Genomic DNA, 20,053 nt, shown 5'->3' with positions numbered 1-20,053 from the left:
TTTATACTAACTTTAGAGGTACATGTTTTGGCGAATATGTCATATCCGTTAACCCGTGGACTAGTGTGGGAGGAGTAAAGGTCCTGGTGGGTGCAAGCGCAAGTCCTCTTACATGGTTGCCTGCAGGCTGCTGAGGTCCCTCCTCGGTAATCATTCGCCGCAGTTGAAATTGTGCACGCAATCTCAAATTGAAGACCTCGGTTAAATGAGAGGGTTCCAGAATTAGGGAGCTTGGTGAAATTAGAGACTCTTGCTCTGTTTTACCCTGCACAGCAAGGGTGCACATACACACAACGGGAATGAATTCTCAATGTAGCAAACATTTCGCTCTAGCATTGTTACCAACTTCCAGCTTCAATTCATCATCCACAGCGTACAGACAGGATGTGAGTCTCACCGAACTGAAAACAATTACGGAGTAGTAGCCAGTAATCCCTAAGCTATTCTGCTTCTGCAGTCTAAACATTACACTAGCATAATTACCGGGTTCAATTCATCATCCACGGCAGCTTCACTTGCATAAGGATAGGATGTGAGTTTCACAAGACTCAAAATAAGTAGTAGCCAGTAATATACAGGTTCTAACCTGCTCTAGCATGCAGGTTATGCTCTAAACTAAGCTGCTTCTACCGTTCCAAAGGCATGCACAATTTGAAGTTTTTGTCTGGGAACACAGACACACAAAGATTATGTCGAACTTGAATTTGCAATTGGCAGGCAAAGTTTTTTTTCCAATGACTCGTCCATGAAGGCCAGCAGCAGGCAAGCACCTACACAAACAAAAAAAAGCATCAAGGTTCGGTTAGACACAACTTTGAAGAGCATGCTTCGCTAGCGATCAGTGGTTAAATTGCCAGCTAAAGATTGATCAAAATAGTGTGTGTTTTTCCAATGCAAACAGAATGAGATAAGAGAAATAACAAATGATTTCTTCATGAAGTTGTTTACCGCACAGAACAATCTCCTCTACAACCTTAGAATTTGAGTTCAAACATGTTGAATCTAAACTATGTTAAAAAGGAAGATGTTTACCTCTCTCAGGCCAAGCTCAAGAATCATAAGAGACTGGCATGGCTTCTTTACCCATGATAGGGTAAGTGCCTACAACAAATAAAAACATCACAATTAGAGTAGATGTATCTTTGGCTCCTGTGAAATATGACTTATAATAGAGACATGTTTACCTTTCACAATGTCTTCTCCAAGATCCGATACAATTACAGTCAAGTTTCTAGTTCTCCGGCGATGTTTGATGGCATCAAATATTTTCACCTATAAAGTAATCCATAGAATTAACATACCGAAACATCTTTTTCGTAGTGCTATGGTCGGCATGAATTAAGTTATTCATAGTTACAATATAGAAATAACTTACCGAAACATCTTTTTCAGCATATAAATCTTTTCCTTGATCAAAATGTTCCCAGCATATGTCTATCAACATCTGCTCCAACTGGCGAAATTGCAAAAGTCGAGTGTCACATTAAAAATATAGAGAATATACCCTACAACCAAGTGTACTGACCCTCGCACCTCTCCCTCTCCCTCACAAGAGATTCTTTCTTGTTCTGTGATTTTTTAAATACAAGATGGCTACAACTCTAAAGATATTTCATAAAGATCCTTGTTGTGTGATTTTTGAAATATATAATGTCTACAACTCTAAAGATATTTCATATCAAAAGCACCTCCACTAAACTAGCATACTCCATGATCCATATTACAAACTCTGTAATATCAAATGAACAAATATTATATACTTCCTTTGAAAGAACATACTCCATATTTGAGGATTTATTGATGATTGGATCGAATTGTTGGATGCCAGTTTGGATCGTGAGAATTTCATGCTTCATGTGCGTTCTATGGTTCCCAGGAATACGTTTCAGTAGATGGAAATAAAATTAATTATGCCTCTTTTTCGAGCAGATCAAGGGTGCGGCTCTGCCCCAGCTGAAACTTTATTATGCAAAGATAACAGAGTTTGGGGTTATAGGAGGCACAGCTACACGACACTACAACAGACAGCACGCAACAGAAAACACAAGGGAGCAGATCTACTTTTCAATCTCTAATAAACTGAAGCACACCAAGAACTCAAGGGAGCAGCACGCAGCCTACGGAGAATTATGACAGCCGGTGCTCAAGGTGAGGTCTGAGCATCAGAGGTAGCTGATGGTTGGAAAGAACACGTGCCTCAAATGTAGATAGGCTCCTGCTCTTGCATACAATCCACGGAACAAGGAGAACAACCCTGTTGGCAAGGTGACAGTGAAGGTGACAAGGGGAGCAGCGAGCTCTGCGCACATGATGCTTGATTGCTTTCAGGTTGGTGAGAACATGCACAACATGAGAATGTATGGTCCCTTGATTAAGCAAGGAACTTTCTTCATATAACTGTACCACGAACCTAGAAAGCATAGCATGAAATGCTGAATAAAAAGAATGTCAATATTTGACAGCTCAGTGTCACTCCTATCTTAGCTTCTGTGAGTGTCTTCTCACAGTACATGCATTTTCTATCTTTCCACTGTCCTATTATATTTTCTGGTTGTGATAATAATTTTAACATATTCTCCTTTAATAAAATAGTGTTGTAATTTTGCCTCTTTCGGCAATTGAACTACAAGAGTAGACTTCGGTTCATAGGTTCTACACCAGCCATGATAATTAATCAGGTATTCCATCTGTGTTCACTGCAGGAGCAGTATATTTTTACTTATTTTGGTGAGCTTGAGTTCTTGTTATTGATTATTTAATACAAGTGTATTGTCATAAGGTGTAATGTTGTCGCATATTTACTTGGAGAATCTCATGGATTATCCATTTGGTATTTGTTCTTCCAACTTTTTCTGCTGACAAATGTAATGATCTGAAGGAGCAATCCTCATTTAGCATTTTAGAAGCTCAGGTTTCTTTCTCTTGCATGCTAATATATCCTGGACTCAAAGATATATAAAGGATTAGTACCTAAGATATGGATAAAATTATCTAATAACCTGATATTTTTTTTGAACATCAACTCTGGGTACCTAAAACACATCTTTTCACTCCCTTCTAAACAGTATGCCAGTTGGTTTGCGTTAAATGCAATTTAGAATATCCTCACTTCTGTTTTCTTTGGTGAGCATTTTTTGTATCTGGTAGTGTCAATGGCTGGTTATATAGGTAAGTTTATTCTTTTCAACCTAATGATACATCTCCTACTTTTGTACCTAGAAGGTAATAGTCACAGTTTCTGTAAAGAATAATTGCTCACATCAGTCAAAACTTTTGTAGTATCAGATATTTTGTTAACTTCCTTTTGGGTATGACATTAATTGTGCAAGAAATAACTCCGCCTATGTCTTCTAGGCATAGCCGGTCCCAAGCCCGGGTAAAGGAGGAGGGTTGTGATAGGCTTGGCGAGCCAACGTAAAAACTAGCCAGTCCCATAGGTATGAAACCCATTTGAGCGAGAATAGTACTAGGATGGGTGACCTCCTAGGAAGTCCTCGTGAAAGGGTTTCATATCTAAGGGTTGTGATAGGCTTGGCGAGCCAACCGTAAAAACTAGCCAGTCTTTTGGGTATGAAACCCATTTGGGCGAGAGTAGTACTAGGATGGGTGACCTCTTGGGAAGTCCTCGTGAAAGGGTTTCATATCTAGCCTACCCCAACTTGTTTGGGATAAAAGGCTTCGTAAGTAAGTAAGTAAGTATTAATTGTGCAAGAAATCTATTACACTAGCCAAAAATATAACATCTGCATTTACGTGTAAATATTAAATAAGACAATAATTTATTCACAATTCATTATATGTACAGGCAATGCACTTTTTTCTTATAGCTATGATTTTCTGGCACTTCTGTAACGACTCGGAATCGTAATATGTGCTAGAGCTTTCCATTTGGCACATACCGGTTAATGGTAAAAACAAATCTCTGTAGAAACTGCAATGAACTTTTGTTTGATTAGAAATTCAGATCATAAAGCAAACCACTGACAAGAACTCTTTTTCTTTTTCTTTTTGCATACGTACATCCTAATTTCTCATGCTTGAAGTTGTAGGGTTTGTTTTAGAGAAGAGTACATGTAGTATCAATCTGTGCCTGCTTACGAGTTACGACCAGGTTCCCTACATGGAGCTGTAAAAAAGGTCGCCAGATGACCATGTGGAAAATAGTGCAATTTGAACATTTATATTCACCAACCGGAACCTCCCCATTCTACATGTTGTCTATTCTTTAGTTACAATTCAAAATTCAGAATCAACAAAGAAGATTGCTGCGGTGATCCTATTTGCTGATGGTCATATTTGCTGTTTTCAAAATTCAGAATTATTTTACTGACATAGAAGCCCACGATTATGCTGTGAACTTCTACAAAACTCTTTTTGGCTACTAAGATAAAATCAACATTAACCTGAAAAATGATTTTTGGGAAGATGGAGAGAGGGTGACTGATGCACATAATTGCATTTTGGATACCCCCTTCTCAGAAAAGGAGATAAAGGATGTTGTCTTTGGCTCATATGCTGAAGGAGCTCCTGGGCCAGATGGCTTTCCTTTTTCATTTTATCAACAATTTTGGGACCTTATTAAAGGTGATCTATTTGCTTTATTTGATGATTGGGAGAAAGGTGAGCTAGACCTGTATAGGCTCAATTTCTCTTTACTTACTCTAGTACCTAAAGAGGCTGATGCCACTAAGATGGAGAAATTTAGGCCTCTTGCTATGATTAATTGTAGTTTCAAGATCTTTGCCAAGTGTGCCGCGAATAAATTTGGACACATTTGCAAAGATTTAATTTCTGTGAATCAGACAGCCTTTATAAAAGGCAGGTATATAGCTGAGAGCATTATTGCAGCCCATGAAATTATTCATTCTGTTCACTCTAGCAAGCAGACTGGTTTTGTGTTTAAACTAGACTACGAGAAAGCTTACGACATGATTAACAGAGAGTTCCTGATAGACATGATGTATAATAGAGGGTTTAGTACTAACTGGATGAGGAAAGTTAAATCTCTCTTATACAAAGGTTCTGTTGGGGTCACTATCAATAATAGGAATAGTGATTTTTTTATTGCGGGCAAAGGAGTGAGGCAAGGGGACCCCTATTCCCCTTTGCTTTTCAACCTAGTAGCTGATGTTTTTACAAAAATTCTTATTAAAGCCTCCAGAAATAATATCCTGGAAGGCCTCTTCCCTAGTTCCAATCCTGCTGGCATCATTAGTATGCAATATGCGGATGACACATTACTTTTCCTCAGCAATAATAAATCCCATGCGAAAAACCTTAAGTGGTTACTTTCCTGCTTTGAACATCTATCTGGCATGCGGATTAATTTTCATAAATGTGACCTGGTTCCCATTAATATCAATGAGGATGATGCCAATATCTTTGCACAAATACTTGGTTGCAAATTGAGTGAGTTCCCTATTAAATATTTAGGTGCTCCTCTTCATCACAGGAAGCTTAAGAAAAGTGAGCTTCAACCTACTGTTGATAAGATTATCAAGAGAGGGGCTGGATGGAGGGGGAGACTTCTGTCTTCGGGCAAAAGACTCACATTAGTGAAAACTTGCTTATCCACTATCCCTAGTTATCTTATGGGGATTATTAAATTCTGAAAATGGGCCATCAAACTGATTAATTCTCAACTAGCTCACTGCTTTTGGGACGATTATGAGGGTCATTTTAAATATCATCTTGCTGCCTGGGGTAATGTAACCTTACAAAAGCAGCATGGGGGTATGGGTATTCCTAATATTGCTGATATGAATTTATGTCTTTTAGCCTCTTGGATCAGGAGATATTTCCTGGATGAGGGCAAAATTTGAAAACAAATTATTGATGCCAAGTATAAGACCCACAGCCCTAATATTTTTACTTGCCCGGAAATGGTGCCTCCCCATTTTGGAAAGGAATACTACGGGCTGCTAAAGCTGCCAATGTAGGATATTCCTGGATAGTGGGGAATGGCAAGAATATTAGATTTTGGGAAGACCAGTGGCTGGGACATACTACCCTAGCTACCCAATATTGGGAGCTATACTCTATTGCCAACGACCACAATGTTTCTGTTAGTGAGGTCTGGGATGGCACCAATCTAAAAATTACTTTTAGAAGGTGTTTCACCCATAAGCTTCTAGCAGAGTGGGACGATTTGTTCAGCCGAGTGGCTAATGTAAAATTAAATGACGTTGAAGACACCATGCGCTGGAATTTTGAAGCCAAAGGTGTCTTTACTGTCAAATCTTTTTACAACTTTATCAACTTTAGGGGAATTGATCCGGCCAACCTTACAATTATTTGGAAAATTAACATTCCCCTTAGGGTCCAGATATTTCTCTGGCTCGTGGCCAAAAACAAACTTTTAACAAGAGACAATCTGCAAAAAAGACAGCATGTAGATGACGCTACCTGCCTTTTTTGTGGAGAATCTGAATCTATTGATCATTTATTTTTTGGCTGCTTTGTTGCGATAGAGCTATGGAGAGGGATTTTTGACATATCTAAAAAACAAGTTGGTATGTCCATTGAGAACATGCTAGCTTGGTGGTTTAATCACAAAAATCTCTCAGCAGACTGCATGTTACACTCTGCTGCCCTTTGGGCTATGTGGAATCATCGCAATGACATTTGCTTCAAACATGTTCCCTGGCTTGGGATGCAGGTGTTGAGGAGGAAAACTGCTGCTATATTAAGCAGCTGGATGGTCCGATGCTCAGGCGGTGCAAAAGAAAGAGGGATGTACTTGGTGAGAAAGATGGAGCAGGAAGCGCGTGCACCCCCCCTCCTGATGTGGCCAGACCCTGGCTAGGACTCCTGAAGTGCTCGGAGTTGCTGTTCGATTGCGGCAATGCATAAGATCTGGGCGAGCGCTTTTGTAGTTTTCTCCCTCTCCCTTCGAGATGTTTGTTCTTTTATGTTTTGCTGGAGCTTAGTCTCTATCGCTGATAGCTGTTCTTTGGCACTTTACTGTGGAGGCTAGAACTTCTATCTTGCTGGGGCAGCGTGTGTTGCTGGATCCCCCCCGCGTGCTTGTAACAGGATGTCTGAATGTTGTGGTTTCATTTTGGTAATACAAAATGGAGCCGGGGCCGAAAGCCCTTTTTCTCTAAAAAAAAGCCCACGATTATTGTACATGATGGTCATATTTGCTGATTTTCACAGGTATGGATGATATCTCTCTTGGTGGATCTCAGTTTCTCTTCCAACTGCCAGAGAAATGTATAGATACCTGTGGCTTCTGACATCAATAAATTGTTATTAAAAATATGGTAAGAATAATGTGTGGATATTTTTTTCAGATGGTTGTTCGCCTGCCATCTTATTCGCCATTAGCTACATGAAAGTTATGCACATAACGACCCCTTTGTTCAACGGTTGATGAAATGATTTATTCCACTTATTAATCTAGAAACATTTATCTACTATAGTGCCAACCTTCACCTATGTTTTCAGAGCGTGAACTTATTTTGTTGTTTGCTTTCATTCTCATTTGGAGTCCCGCATCACGAATTCATGAGTGTAACTATTTATTGTTTTCCTTGAAGTACCACTCAAGCTGATCTTTGCATGCGTCTTCCAATTTTTTTAGCAGTAATGTTTCTCACTTCGCAGCATTTTTATTTAACTGACCGACATTTTTATGTGATTGACTCTTCTTATATTGCCGCTCCATTTTGTTACTGATAGATTTGGTATGCTAATTTTTATTTGCATTGTAGTTTTTATCGCCTCAACCTATTCTCCTTATGTGTTCACCTGTTAGTGATCGATTGTATCACCCCTCTTTCAACTGGATGGGACAAATGAAACAATTCTTTCAGATGGTTGAGAAGGTTATTAGCTTCAGCTGACATCAATTAGGAAAATCTGTGTTTTTATGAAAGTTACGAATTCAAAGTTGATGGCCTTGCAAATTCGTGAATGTAAAGGTTCAGTTTAGGATACATATAGCTTTTAGTTTTGTTTTAGCCAGAGACATTATGGTCTAATATTTCACCTTACGTATTGTATTGTAAGATCCAAACTTTTCATTCATATCTATCTACGTAAAACTGATAGTTTTTTAAGTTGTAGCTCATTTTAAATAGTAAAGTGCAGCTCATATTTTCTTTCATTTGTATACAGTGCAATTTACTTACAAGGTTAATAAGATTACTGAAACATCCAGATCCAGTCAACTCAATTTTTAGTATATCTTAGTGATTAACACAAAAGCAGTATATAGTCCCAATAAATGAACTTAGGAAATAATACAAGTTGGGAAATTAATATGTTGGATGATAATGTTATGAGGCGCCTTTCAAGCCCTCTCATTGATCCTACAGAAACACTAATCTAAGCCATCTAATTGCAATTCTGGTCATATGGGTGTCCCAGATTTTGAGATATCTTGATATGATAAGTAATTTGAATCATGGTTGAATTTACTTATAATCCAGTTTTTGTACTTCATGATTGAACCATGGTCGTACACAAGTGATGGCAGGCAAATCTAATAGTAGGTGTGTTCACCGTGAACCAGTAGAGGCTTCACAATTTAATGCACCCGTAAGTCTAAGAAAAAGCATGCTACCTGGGAGAGTTTGTGACCCTAGGACTCTTCTCCCTTTATAAGGCGACACAAGAGACACAATGCACCAAGCCCAGGCATGTGAGACTGTGACAAGACAGAGGACGAGGACTAGGGTCCATCGGCTACTGCCGAACACCCACCCTCTCAACCCACTCGCTCGTCTACCCCGGCCCTTACTGCTCCTACAAAGGCTGCACAAATAGAAACCTCAGGAATCACGCGGGCCACACTAGGTAGAAGGCCCTTCAAGCGCCTCACGACTACAGAGATGAACGACCGTCGTGCCAAACTTTGCTTCAACGGTGACCAACAAATTCACACCTTGTCACTACTGTAAGAAAACTTTTTATCTGGGTGCCTAAGAGGGACGATGGTGACTCTATCGAGAAGGATGCGGATGTAGAGGTCTCCCTTCACGCACTCACAGGTATTCGCAAAAGCTCGACGATGTAGTTGGCAGTTGTCATCCGTGAAATCATCCTCATCGCTGTTGTTGACTCTAGCTCCACCCACAATTTCCTATCAGACCAGGCAACCATGCGCACCAAAATGGAGCTTTCCCAACACGCAAGCATGTGGCCAATGGCAACAAGCTCATCAGTCGTAGGATCTGTTGTAGCCTTGAAGTCTTGGTGGGCACACAACCATTCACCATCGACTCCTACACCCTTCCTTTGTAGAGTTACGACACGGTGCTCGGCATGCAATGGCTAGGGGCTCGTTGGGACTCACCAAGCTCACCATGTCCTTTTGGCATCATAACCATGCAGTCACGTTGCACAGGGAGGCGACCCTGGGCGTTCGTTCCCTTGTTTGTGAGGGGCAGGACCTCCTAACAACCTCGCTAGAGGATTTTGAGGGCATGTTCATCAAGCCGCGCACATTACCTTTAGCATGGTGATGTGATAGCCCCATTACCTCTTCACTACTAGAGAAAACCTTATACATAGAATCTTAGCAGTAAGGCGACACAAAAAGAGGCGATGCTGCTAATTAGTAGCAGCGTGGTTAGGGAAAGCGCGCTACTGATGTAAATTTAGCAGTAGCGTGTGATGTTTAAACCGCGCTGCTACAAAAATCCACCGACAGTACACAACGACCTAACTTTACCAGCAGCGCGGCGTCAAGAAGCGCGCTACTGCTAATGCCATAGTAGTAGCGCGCTTTTTAGTCACGCCGTTGCTGCTAATTTTGAAATTGTCCACACGGTTGGCCCGTTTAGCAGTAGCGCGTGATAGGAAAGCGCGCTGCTGCTACGATCATAGCAGTAGCGCGTTTTTGCTCCCGCGCTGCTGCTAAGAGGCACCACCCACCACCTTTTTCCACCTCCCCCTCCCATCTCCTCTCCCCCCTTTCCCCTACCTCCCACATCCTCCCTCTCTCACTCTTCATCTTCCTCAATACTTCTCCCCCCATTACTCTCCCTCTTCTACCTACCTTTCTCTCTCTTCATTACTCCTAGCTAACTACACCACCTCCATTAGTGCATCTCCTTTCTTTTTTTCCTTCCCCCTTTACTAGTTGAAGTTGTATCCTCCCAAATTAGCTAGCTAGGTAGATGTAGCATTTAGTTAAGTGACCTATTTGCCCCCTAACTAGATCTTTCTTTGTCAAGAAGAGCTTTGTGCACTTTTGATCTCCCTACATCATCATCCACACCGTGTGCTCGATCTCGTAGCTAGAGGTGATTAAATTTTCATGCTTTTGCAAAATGGAAATATGTGTATGTGTGTGTGTGATATGATAATTGGGAAATATGATGGAAATTGTGTGTGTGGCATGAGTTGACGCTGAATTATGCTTTTGAGTTGCCTATGTTTTGCCGAAATGTCGATTTATTTCCGTTTCGGCGAATTCCGGGCAAACTCTAGATCCATATATGTCCTATTTTTAGGGAAGGTCATGCCAAATTTTTGTATGACTTTGATGCATGCACGCATTTTTATAATCAATTTGTTTATTACTACCGTGCAGGTGTTCATGATGGTCAGTGGAACAATGGTGGACAGGTGGTTGCGATCGGCGATGCAGGCCATGAAAGAAAATAACCTGACAAAGGTTTTATGTCCATGTCGAAGATGCAAAGGAATAGTTTGGCTCGACCCCTATGACGAAGGTCGTGTCGAAGCGCACCTGCTCATGACCGGTTTCATGGATGGCTATACTCGGTGGATAATTAAAGATGAGGATGATGATGTTGAGGACGCCGACGGGGCAGCCAATGACGACCGTGGGCAAGACGAAGAGATGATCGATAATGGCGGCGGAGAATAGGCCGGACATGGCAGCAGAGAAGGGGCCGGACATGGCGGAGGAGAAGGGGCTGGACATGTCGGCGGAGAGAACGTGGACTCCACGCAGCAGAGTTCGTCAGTACTAAGTTCAATCGTGCGGGACCCTCATGTTCAAGCACTACTTCGCAAGGAGACGAGTACTGAGAGAGCTGCTTCTAGAGAGGAGGCTAAGCTGGAGCAACTGGTGGTAGACTCGAACACTTCATTGTATGATGGTTGCAATCCTGAGGTGACCCGCTTGAGTTTCACGCTCCAACTCCTGAAGACGAAGGCTAAAAACAAATGGACCGACACTAGCCTCGATGAGCATCTCAAGTACCTAAAAGATGTTCTTCCCGCGGGGAATCTATGTCCTAGCTAGTAGTGTTCATGAGGCCAAGAAGATTGTGTGCCCTCTTGATCCGCCGCATGTTAGATACCATGCATGCATCAATGATTGCATAATTTATCAGAAGGAGCACGCGGAAAAAACAAGCCTTCCGGTGTGCAATGCTTCTCGATACAAGAAGGCCGGGAAGAAATGTCCCTAGAAAGTTGTATGGTACTTACCGATCACTCCCCGTCTCTAGCGGTATTTCGTACAGTAGATCCCAAGGAAGCAAAGCTAATGCGCTGGCACACGGAGAGGAAGAAGCCCGAGACACGTCAAGGATGGAAGCCAGTGGAGAGCGTTGATCCACAGGAGAAGCAACACCAGCTTGCAGCCGAAAGCCCTACTTCTCCGATGAGGCCCAAGTGGGACACCCCTCTCAACCGGGCCTTGAACGAACTTAAGGGACTCCCTTTGGCCAACGGCCGCAATATGGTCGTGTGCATGGTGCTGGAGACGGCGCCACATGGAAGGTGTATTACAACGAGGGCCTGGAGGCCAAGAAGCAGAAAAAGAAGTTTAGTTAGGCGGACATCGACGAGAAGGTGAAGCTTGCGGTCGACAAAAAAGCAGCTGAGGAGAAAAATGAGTTGTTACTGCAAGCAGTCAATGCAGCTGTAACTGTCTGCAGAAATGATTTCGCTACTAACTTGGTTCCAGCTATCATCAACTGGACCAAGGAAAACCCAGACAAGACGGTACATGATTTCCCGTTGCCCAGTTTCGTCGGGAGCAACTCCATGAACAACAACACCACCGCACCATCACTTGCTCACGCAACCGGGCCTCCTCTCGCAGTCGCTCCCGCTCATAGCAGCCCGTCCTCAGTCTCTGGCGTGCTAAGTGGGCCTTCGTCTTTGGCTGAGCTCGATGCCATCACGGTAATTACATGTCGCACTAACATAGAATATTCCATTTTCGTTGCCTTTCAGATGTTTTACGCCATAGACATATGTGTTTGCAGGCCGAAGAAACCCCATGCACCATACTCTACTTGATCAAAGGCCAGAAGGTGGACGTGGGAAAGGGGATGATAATGAACCCCTTGCAACCCACGTTCCACAACCAACCGATCCCTGTTGGGCACTTCAGGGTTAGCTTGTCCAGTGTGAAATCAGGGCACGAGCATTTGCCTCCTCCAGTATATCCTGTGGGAGAGGACGACAAGACCCCGCCGCGGATTGGAAACTGCAAGGGTTGGGTGCTGCTATGGCCGAAGAATCTTATTCGTCTGGAGCCGGCCGAGAGCACACCAATAACCACACATCAACAACCATGTGCGGAGACCACCACCCCGCCTACGCAATTACCAGCTCTTGTAGTGTCGGGTGAGAGCGGCGGACGACGTGATGAAGGGGGTGCAATAGTACTGGCTGATGTAATCGGTCATGTAGAACATATAATGGATGAAGAGACGGAGGTCGACCCAATGGGTTTCCTCAATACAAACACGTATGACTGTGACATAGATATGATGACTCAACCATATGACGAATTGGGCTATCAGCATGCTAATGAGGATATGGATGATCTACCCAGGCAGGAAGGTCGTAGCAGGGATTGCAAAAAGTCTCTCTTCATGAAATCCTCACAGGACACGCCTGAAGATGCCGCCTCAACACAGGCTCAACTAGCCGAGGGCCGTACAGTGCTTAGCCCGGGAACACTGGGGCAGAGGTTAAGGAAGGGTCTGGAAGGTGTGCCCAAGAAAAAGGAGAGGAAGAGATCGGGGAAGATAGCTGCCTCCAAACAAGTCAGAGCACATAGCAGCCAGATGATGGATTCTGAAGAGCGTGTACCCGTGAAAGGTGCGGCCATGTTCCATCTCACGGGCGAGCCAATGCTACCGTCAAACCGCTGGAGGCACTATCAGGGGATCTCAAGGACTCCACAACCTTGTGTTGTCGACTGAGAAAAGCCTAGTAGCCTCGAAGGATCCAGGATATCCGACATACGCGGCTCGTGTGCCTGAGGGGAAGTGCTACGTCGACACACAGCCCACGGAGGTGTTCTTCCTGCGGTTTGACTATTTTTTAGATGTTTCTGACAAGGCGTCTCGATTTTATAATCGTCCGCCTTTTTGCGCTACATATGAGCTCCGTCATGAAGAGAGAAGAAGTCTCGCAAATCTGTGTGGCGGATCCGTACTACATGCACGAGTCTTTCTTGAGTCTCGGTGTCTTTGAGCGTGAAACTGCTAGGGACTACCTCCAAAACTTCATGGTACAGAATAAGGACCAGGAAATTGTCCTCCTGCCTTATCATCAAAAGTAAGTCAGTTCCGGACAACCCTTGCGTACATTTCAATCATTCCTTCTGCTCATATGAAGAATAATTTGAGGTATCTTCTCCCCGCAGCAACGGGCGCGCCGTCCTTATCGTTCTTTACCAGCGAGTCTCCCACGCCATGTATTTCGACCCTTCCAGAGACTACGAGAAGAAGGATTACACCCACATAATGAATATTCTAGATGATGCTCTTCAAGGCTTCAGTATTAGAGGTGGCCACATGCAGATCAGGAAACAAAGGAACAAGAAGATGGGTTTTGCGCATAAAACTAACTTCTGCTGCATCCATGTCCCAAAACCAAGCAAGAAGGATGGATTCTACATCCTCCATCTCATGATTGAGTTCAACACGGATCACCAAAAGCTTCGCATGACAAGCAGAAATGATGAACATATCCACAAGTGGCTAGACTCTCATGGAGAAGCGGATTATAAACTTAGAGATGACTTCTTTCGCATCCAAAGGGACATTGCGGCGATCATCATGAAAGAAGTCATTGATGAGAAGGGGATGTTCCACCACGGCCCAATATCACGAGCTGACGTCCGAACTCGCATAGGCATGCAACGTCAAGACCTCACGCCGTTCAAGAAGCTAGGGTCCATCCTCGATGATATGGAAGGATGGAACTTCTAGTGATTTACGATGCCGATGATGATGATACGTGTCGGTTGAACTTGTATACTTTCTATAGAGATGAAACTTTGCGATGTCCACGGTCCCTGCCGAACTTGCATAACACTGCTTTGTTTGTTTGGGTACGACGACCTGCGCACCTCTAGTTAATTAGTTTGCGTACTGTATGTTGCATCTAGTTGCTAATTAACCCTTTCTTTTTCGTGTTGCTCTAATATATTTTGTTGCATATGATTGTACATCCTCTTGAGGTGGCGAGATGGCGGTGCTATGTCGTTGAGGATGTAGACAAGAAGGAGAAGCTAGTTACTTGAGGTTCACGCTAGCGCGAGAGAGGACTCGTAACCGCCGCCTCATGTACTGCATAGTTCCGTTCTCACTCATAGTGATAGCTCTTCTCGCATATACCATTGTTTAGATGGATGACGTTGTAGTTGCAAGTATTCGAGACTTGCATGTATCGCTATTTTCGAGATGATGACGAGATACCACTTTGTGTTGGATGATGATTATGATGAGACTATTTGTATGTTTATGCTATGATTACGTTTGTTGTCTCGCAGCCATTGGTATGTGTATCATGATGACATTTGTATCTGCTAAAGATTCTTCTATAAAGCATGTTCAAATACAAAACAAATATGCAGAAAAAAACAAAAACTACTAAAATTAGCAATAGCGAGTGGAGAAAAGTTAGCAACAACGCCACGATAGCAGTAGCGCGTCCAGGCAAAGAGCACTAGAGCTATTAGCAGTAGCGAGCTTTCATGAAGCGCGCTGCTGCTACACTTGTGTAGCAGTAGCACTGGTGAGCACGCGCTACTGGTACGTGTTAGGTGTAGCGCCTTATTAGTAGCGCCGGTCCCCGCGCTACTGATATACCTAAAACCCACGTTACTGATATACCTAAAACCCGCGCTACTGCTAGCCTTTTCCCTAGTAGTGCCTTACAAGGGTGGCTCCAATGCTGGTTGACGGTCTACAACACCGATGGCTCATACCCGACGGTGCACGATATGGTGGTGCCCACCCCATGGGGCTCTCACCAAGCGCCCCCCTTGTTTCCAGAAGATCCGAACCTTTGATGCAAGTCAGAGACTATCCATCCGATTGGGGCTCTAGGTTGGTAAGCAAACCGTGTAACTTAAGGACTCGTCTCCCTTTATAAGGCGACTCCTAGGGGTAGTTTGAGCCATCTGACATCTAGTCATAGTCTCAATAGCAACATCTCCATGCATATTGTAACCCCCTCACACGAGGCGTTTTCCCCACATCAATCAAAACAAAAGCGGGAGTAGGGTATTATCTCCAAGACAAGGGTCCGAACCTTAGGTACCCCCATGTGCGATCCCTTCTAGTACTTCCGGTCACGCGCTCTGCCCTATTGGGACTACTAACGGTTTTCAGTACCGTCGTCGGTGGTCCGTCCATATCGCTATCACACCTCAAAAGGACGAGATTGAGCAGCAATGCCCCAATATGCTAGATCAGGAATTGATTCGAAGGAGCCATTATGAATTTTAGTCCCAATCCTTTTGGTCAGGAAGTAAGATGACTCATGGAGTTTCTGCATCAACTACTACGCCCTCAATAAGCACGCCCCCAAGGACAAGTTCCCCATCCCATTGGTGGACGAGTTTCTCAACGGACTCAAGGTCGCTTGCTATTTCACTAAGTTCGACTTGCGCTCGGGATACCACCAAATCATAATGCACGTCAATGACACCCGCAAGACAGCATCCTGCACCCATGGGAGGCTGAGTTTCTAGCCATGCCTTTCGGCTTGACAAACGCTACATTGACATTTCAAGACTTGATGAATGTCGTCCTTTGGCCCTTCTTACAAAGATTTGTCCCCGTGTTTCTTAATATATCTTGATTTGTAGCAAATCTTGGGTTGACCACCTACGCCATGTGCATGATGTATTCCAGTTGATGTAGTAACATCAGATGGCGCTTAAACGGCCCAAGTGCATTTTTTGGGATGAAACAATGGCATGTTAAGCCACATCATCTCAGCAAAGGGGGGCAGCTATGGATCCTGCCAAGGTTCAGAGTGTGAGGGATTGACCGGCACCATGAACCATTATCGTCTTGCATGTATTCCTTGGACTGGTGGGCTACTACCGCAAGTTCATTTGCGACTTCAGGGCTATAACCCCTAATGGCGCTCTTAAAAAAAGAGGGGCATCGTTCGTCGGCTCAAGCGACAACTGACTTTGACAAACTGAAGCAACACTCACGATGACACCAGTACAACACATGAAGAATTTCTGAAAGCAATTCATCGTTGACCGCGACACCTTAAGTTTGGGGTTTGTGTTACACCAAGGCGGATCGAGTTGTAGCCTTCTTCAGCCGCCTTATAGCCTCGTGCCACGTCAAAGTCGCTGCATAAGGACGAGAGTTGATTCACATCGTCCATCTAGTGCGCCATTGGCACCCATATCTCTGGGGCACGCGTTTTGAGTGCAAACAAACCACGACAGTGAGAAGTATTTCTTGGACCAAGGCTTGTCTACATCCCTCAACATCATTGGGTCAGCAAGCTACTTGCACTTTGTAGTGGAATTTAGTCCGGGAAAGCTCAATACTAAGATGACAAGCACCATGAGGTTACTTTGAGGTTGACCAATGGGTGTGGCCTGATCCAACTAATGAGAATAACCATCCGTGCAGAAAGTTGACCTATCCAACCAAGAATCAAGAAGGTGCTCTAAAGAGCACGTCATTACAAAGCCTTTAGTCCCAAACAAGTTGGGATAGGTTAGAGGTGAAACCCATAAGATCTCACGACCAACTCATGGTCCGGGCACATGGATAGCAAGCTTCCACGCACCCCTGTCCATAGCTAGTTCTTTGGTGATACTCCAATCCTTCAGATCTCTCTTTACGAACTCCTCCCATGTCAAATTCGGTCTACCCCGACCTCTAGTTCTTTGGTGATACTCTGAAGAGCACGTCATTATTTGATTAAGAATACAAAATTACTTGCTACCGATTATAGGACACGGGAGATTAATCTAAGGTGGATTAGAGTGTAACTAAGCCTAGATGCAGAAAAAAGTGAAATTCAATAAATACACAATACACATACCTCGATTGTAGTAGAAATGTACTTTCCATTAAAGCTTTCAATAACATCACCCTCACGAATTCCAATTTTCTCAGCATGCGATCCTTTAGACACCTATTTTTAGCATTATTACAACATAATATGCATATGAGAAATGGTTTTAGAAGAAACTATTAGAAAAGTGAAAGAAAAAATAAAATAAGCACCACAATATATACCTGTTCAACAATAAGACCAGACTCGATGTTATGATCTCGAGTCATTCTCTCAATAGAGATAGGATCTAAATGCTTGATTGAAGTGAACGTCATTCCAAGATGAAGGCGAGGCATACAACTGTAAGAAATAAAACAAAGGCTAAATAAGTATCACACAAATTTAAGAAAAAGATCATAACACGATTACTCTTACAAGACATTAGTACTTCTTCCTTCATTCCAAAATAAGTGTCGTGGTTTTAGTTCAAATTTGAACTAAAAGCACGACTTATTTTGGAACGGACGAAGTATATCACAAAAAAGTAGTAACAAAGAATTATGAGAAAATGAGGAAAATACATACTCGAATCTTCTCCAAAAATCGAAGCACTTATGCAATATGGACGAAGGTATGAATGTCTCATTGATATGATTATTAACTAAACCCACAACCTTCCCTTCTAAGTCAATGATCGGTCCTCCATCATCAGCAAGCTATAGCATAGTAAGAGTAATAAAATATTATGATTGTAGTAATAAGATAGCAAGATCGAAATAGAAAAACATAAATTTGAGATATAACGCACCAGTTTGCGACTAGATGCATCACGACAAAAATACATGTAGTGGCATCTTTCATACCAAGATGGAACCTCATAGGCTGCCATACCATGTGTTATCTTCAGATCTAGATTTTCATCTCTTCCAAGTCGAAAAACATCTTTACCAGAACGCACACAGTCATTAAAAGTGGGCAGCTGAACTGGTTTATTCACTTTAACCTCATAAAGAGCAAGTTCATAATGCTCCTGAAGATAGACGAGTTGGCCTGGTACAACTCTTTTGTCGAGGAAGTGAACATTGACCTAAAACAACGGTGGTAAAAGTTATGATGCTACATTTTTTAGAGATCTTATATTGACGAAAATATTTTTTAGAAGTCAACTATCATGAAAGTCAAGCAGCAGAATAAAATCTTTTGTTAGTACACAGAGTGTATAAATAAATACTAGTCCAGTTTCTCTTTTGGGAAAGTTGAAGATGATGACACACTTACTTTGTAACTAGTCTACGGTTTAGCAACAGATGCATTACAAATAATTTAATCATAGAGAGAACAAACAAACAAACAAACAAACAAATGAAAACAATCAATAGTGAGCCGTGCGGGTAAATAAATAGACTGCTGAATTATTAGTTTTCCTTGTATAGAAGTGCAAGGCTCCTACACGCCAACTAGTGAATGTTGTTAAGAAGGTCACCTCAGCGCCACGATGATATTTTCCTATCCACTGCGATTTCCAATGGTTCTTCACGGAGGGATTCTTTTCACGAATGAGATGCGCAGACGTCAAAACATGGGCGGTTTTGCTTCTGTCGTTCCTTTGAAACCACAAACCACAACACTTGTTGAGTGGCTGACTCCCTGCAAAGCAACCAAAAGTCACACACATTTGGTCGACTAGCATATAGTACTCCCTCCGTTCCAAAATAAGTGTCTCAACTTTGTACTAACTCAACAGAGGAAGTACTAATTTAGAAGCAATTATGATGTTACATACACACCTAGAAATGATGACAGTAAAACGACGGATTTAGCAGCAAGAAGTACTGCACCCGTTGCCCGTTCACGAATAGGTAGAAAGCGATGGTCATCGAACAAGCAAGAAGGTGCTTCATAACCGTAGTGATCCATAGTGAAGAGGTTAGCTCGACGAGCTACCAAAAGAAGACAATTAAGTTAACATCAGGCCGGAAATTAGCGATGAGAAGAAGAGAAAAGGATGGGGATTTTACACTTTTCTGCTTCGTAATTGGCCTTGGCGTAGTCGAAGGCAGCGAGTATGTCCGGATCATCAACCAGCTCGTCGGGGATGTAGGGTTCGTAGATCGGAGGGCTGGGTGGATCGGAGGATTCCTCCGTCACCGACTCGTCCACATCGTACACACGATCTACAGAAGACAACGAACGAGTAAGCATCGTGACGAGGAGGATAAGATGTTGGAACGTGGAGGGAAAATCACCTTGTTTTCCTTCTGATTGATCTTTGTCAGGCTCGAAGACCGCGAAGAGCATCTCTGGGTGGGAAGTCCGAACAGCTCCCTTCCTCCTCCTCCTCCTCCTCCTCCTCCGATCCACGCGGTCGCCGGGAGATCTAGGGCTCGTGGAGCGGAGAGCTGTCCCTTCCTCCTCCTCCTCCCCTGCCACGTTTCGCCTCTTCGCTCTCCGCTCCGTCTCCGGCTCGTCGCCGCGGATCCTGACGGCCCTCGGCATCTTTCTCGCCTCGTGCGCCGCCGCCTCTGCACCGGGGAGGCCGGCAGACGGTTTGGGGATCGATGGACTCGCGTCCGCGTCGAGTGTGTGGGTCCGCGTCTCTTTTTTCCACCTATTTTCCCCTTTTTTTGATCGAAGAAGTCTTTTTTTAAGGACGCGCATATGTGGCGACCATGTCAGTCCTGGAAGAGGACCTGCTCTAATCTCGATCTTTTTTCTTTAAGAAACTCTCTAATCTCGATCTAACCCGACAAATAATAATTGAACACTAATTATCTATATCTATATCCATACCGACATAAAAAAATCAAATATATAGATTCAACTACCTTCGGTCATCAAACCA

At 43.2% G+C, this 20,053-nt stretch overlaps 1 protein-coding gene across 1 annotated transcript; it reads right to left on the bottom strand.

Moving 5' to 3' along the window:
* Nucleotides 1-300: 300 nt before the first annotated feature.
* Nucleotides 301-19,785, bottom strand: LOC119298761. Its single transcript, XM_037576054.1, has 12 exons — nt 19,458-19,785; nt 19,230-19,385; nt 18,999-19,151; nt 18,695-18,858; nt 18,020-18,298; nt 17,797-17,927; nt 17,454-17,571; nt 17,257-17,349; nt 1,376-1,453; nt 1,185-1,272; nt 1,033-1,101; nt 301-770 (listed from the first exon to the last, which is right to left on the bottom strand). Exons 1-11 carry the CDS (start codon nt 19,705-19,707, stop codon nt 1,049-1,051), a joined length of 1,563 nt encoding a protein of 520 aa, XP_037431951.1. The 5' UTR covers nt 19,708-19,785; the 3' UTR covers nt 301-770; nt 1,033-1,048.
* Nucleotides 19,786-20,053: the final 268 nt, after the last annotated feature.

Source organism: Triticum dicoccoides, chromosome 5A, assembly GCF_002162155.2.
Source record: "Triticum dicoccoides isolate Atlit2015 ecotype Zavitan chromosome 5A, WEW_v2.0, whole genome shotgun sequence".
NCBI lineage: Eukaryota > Viridiplantae > Streptophyta > Magnoliopsida > Poales > Poaceae > Triticum > Triticum dicoccoides.
The sequence above is the reverse complement of the archived record's forward strand: the minus strand, read 5'-3'. Positions and strand labels throughout refer to the sequence as shown.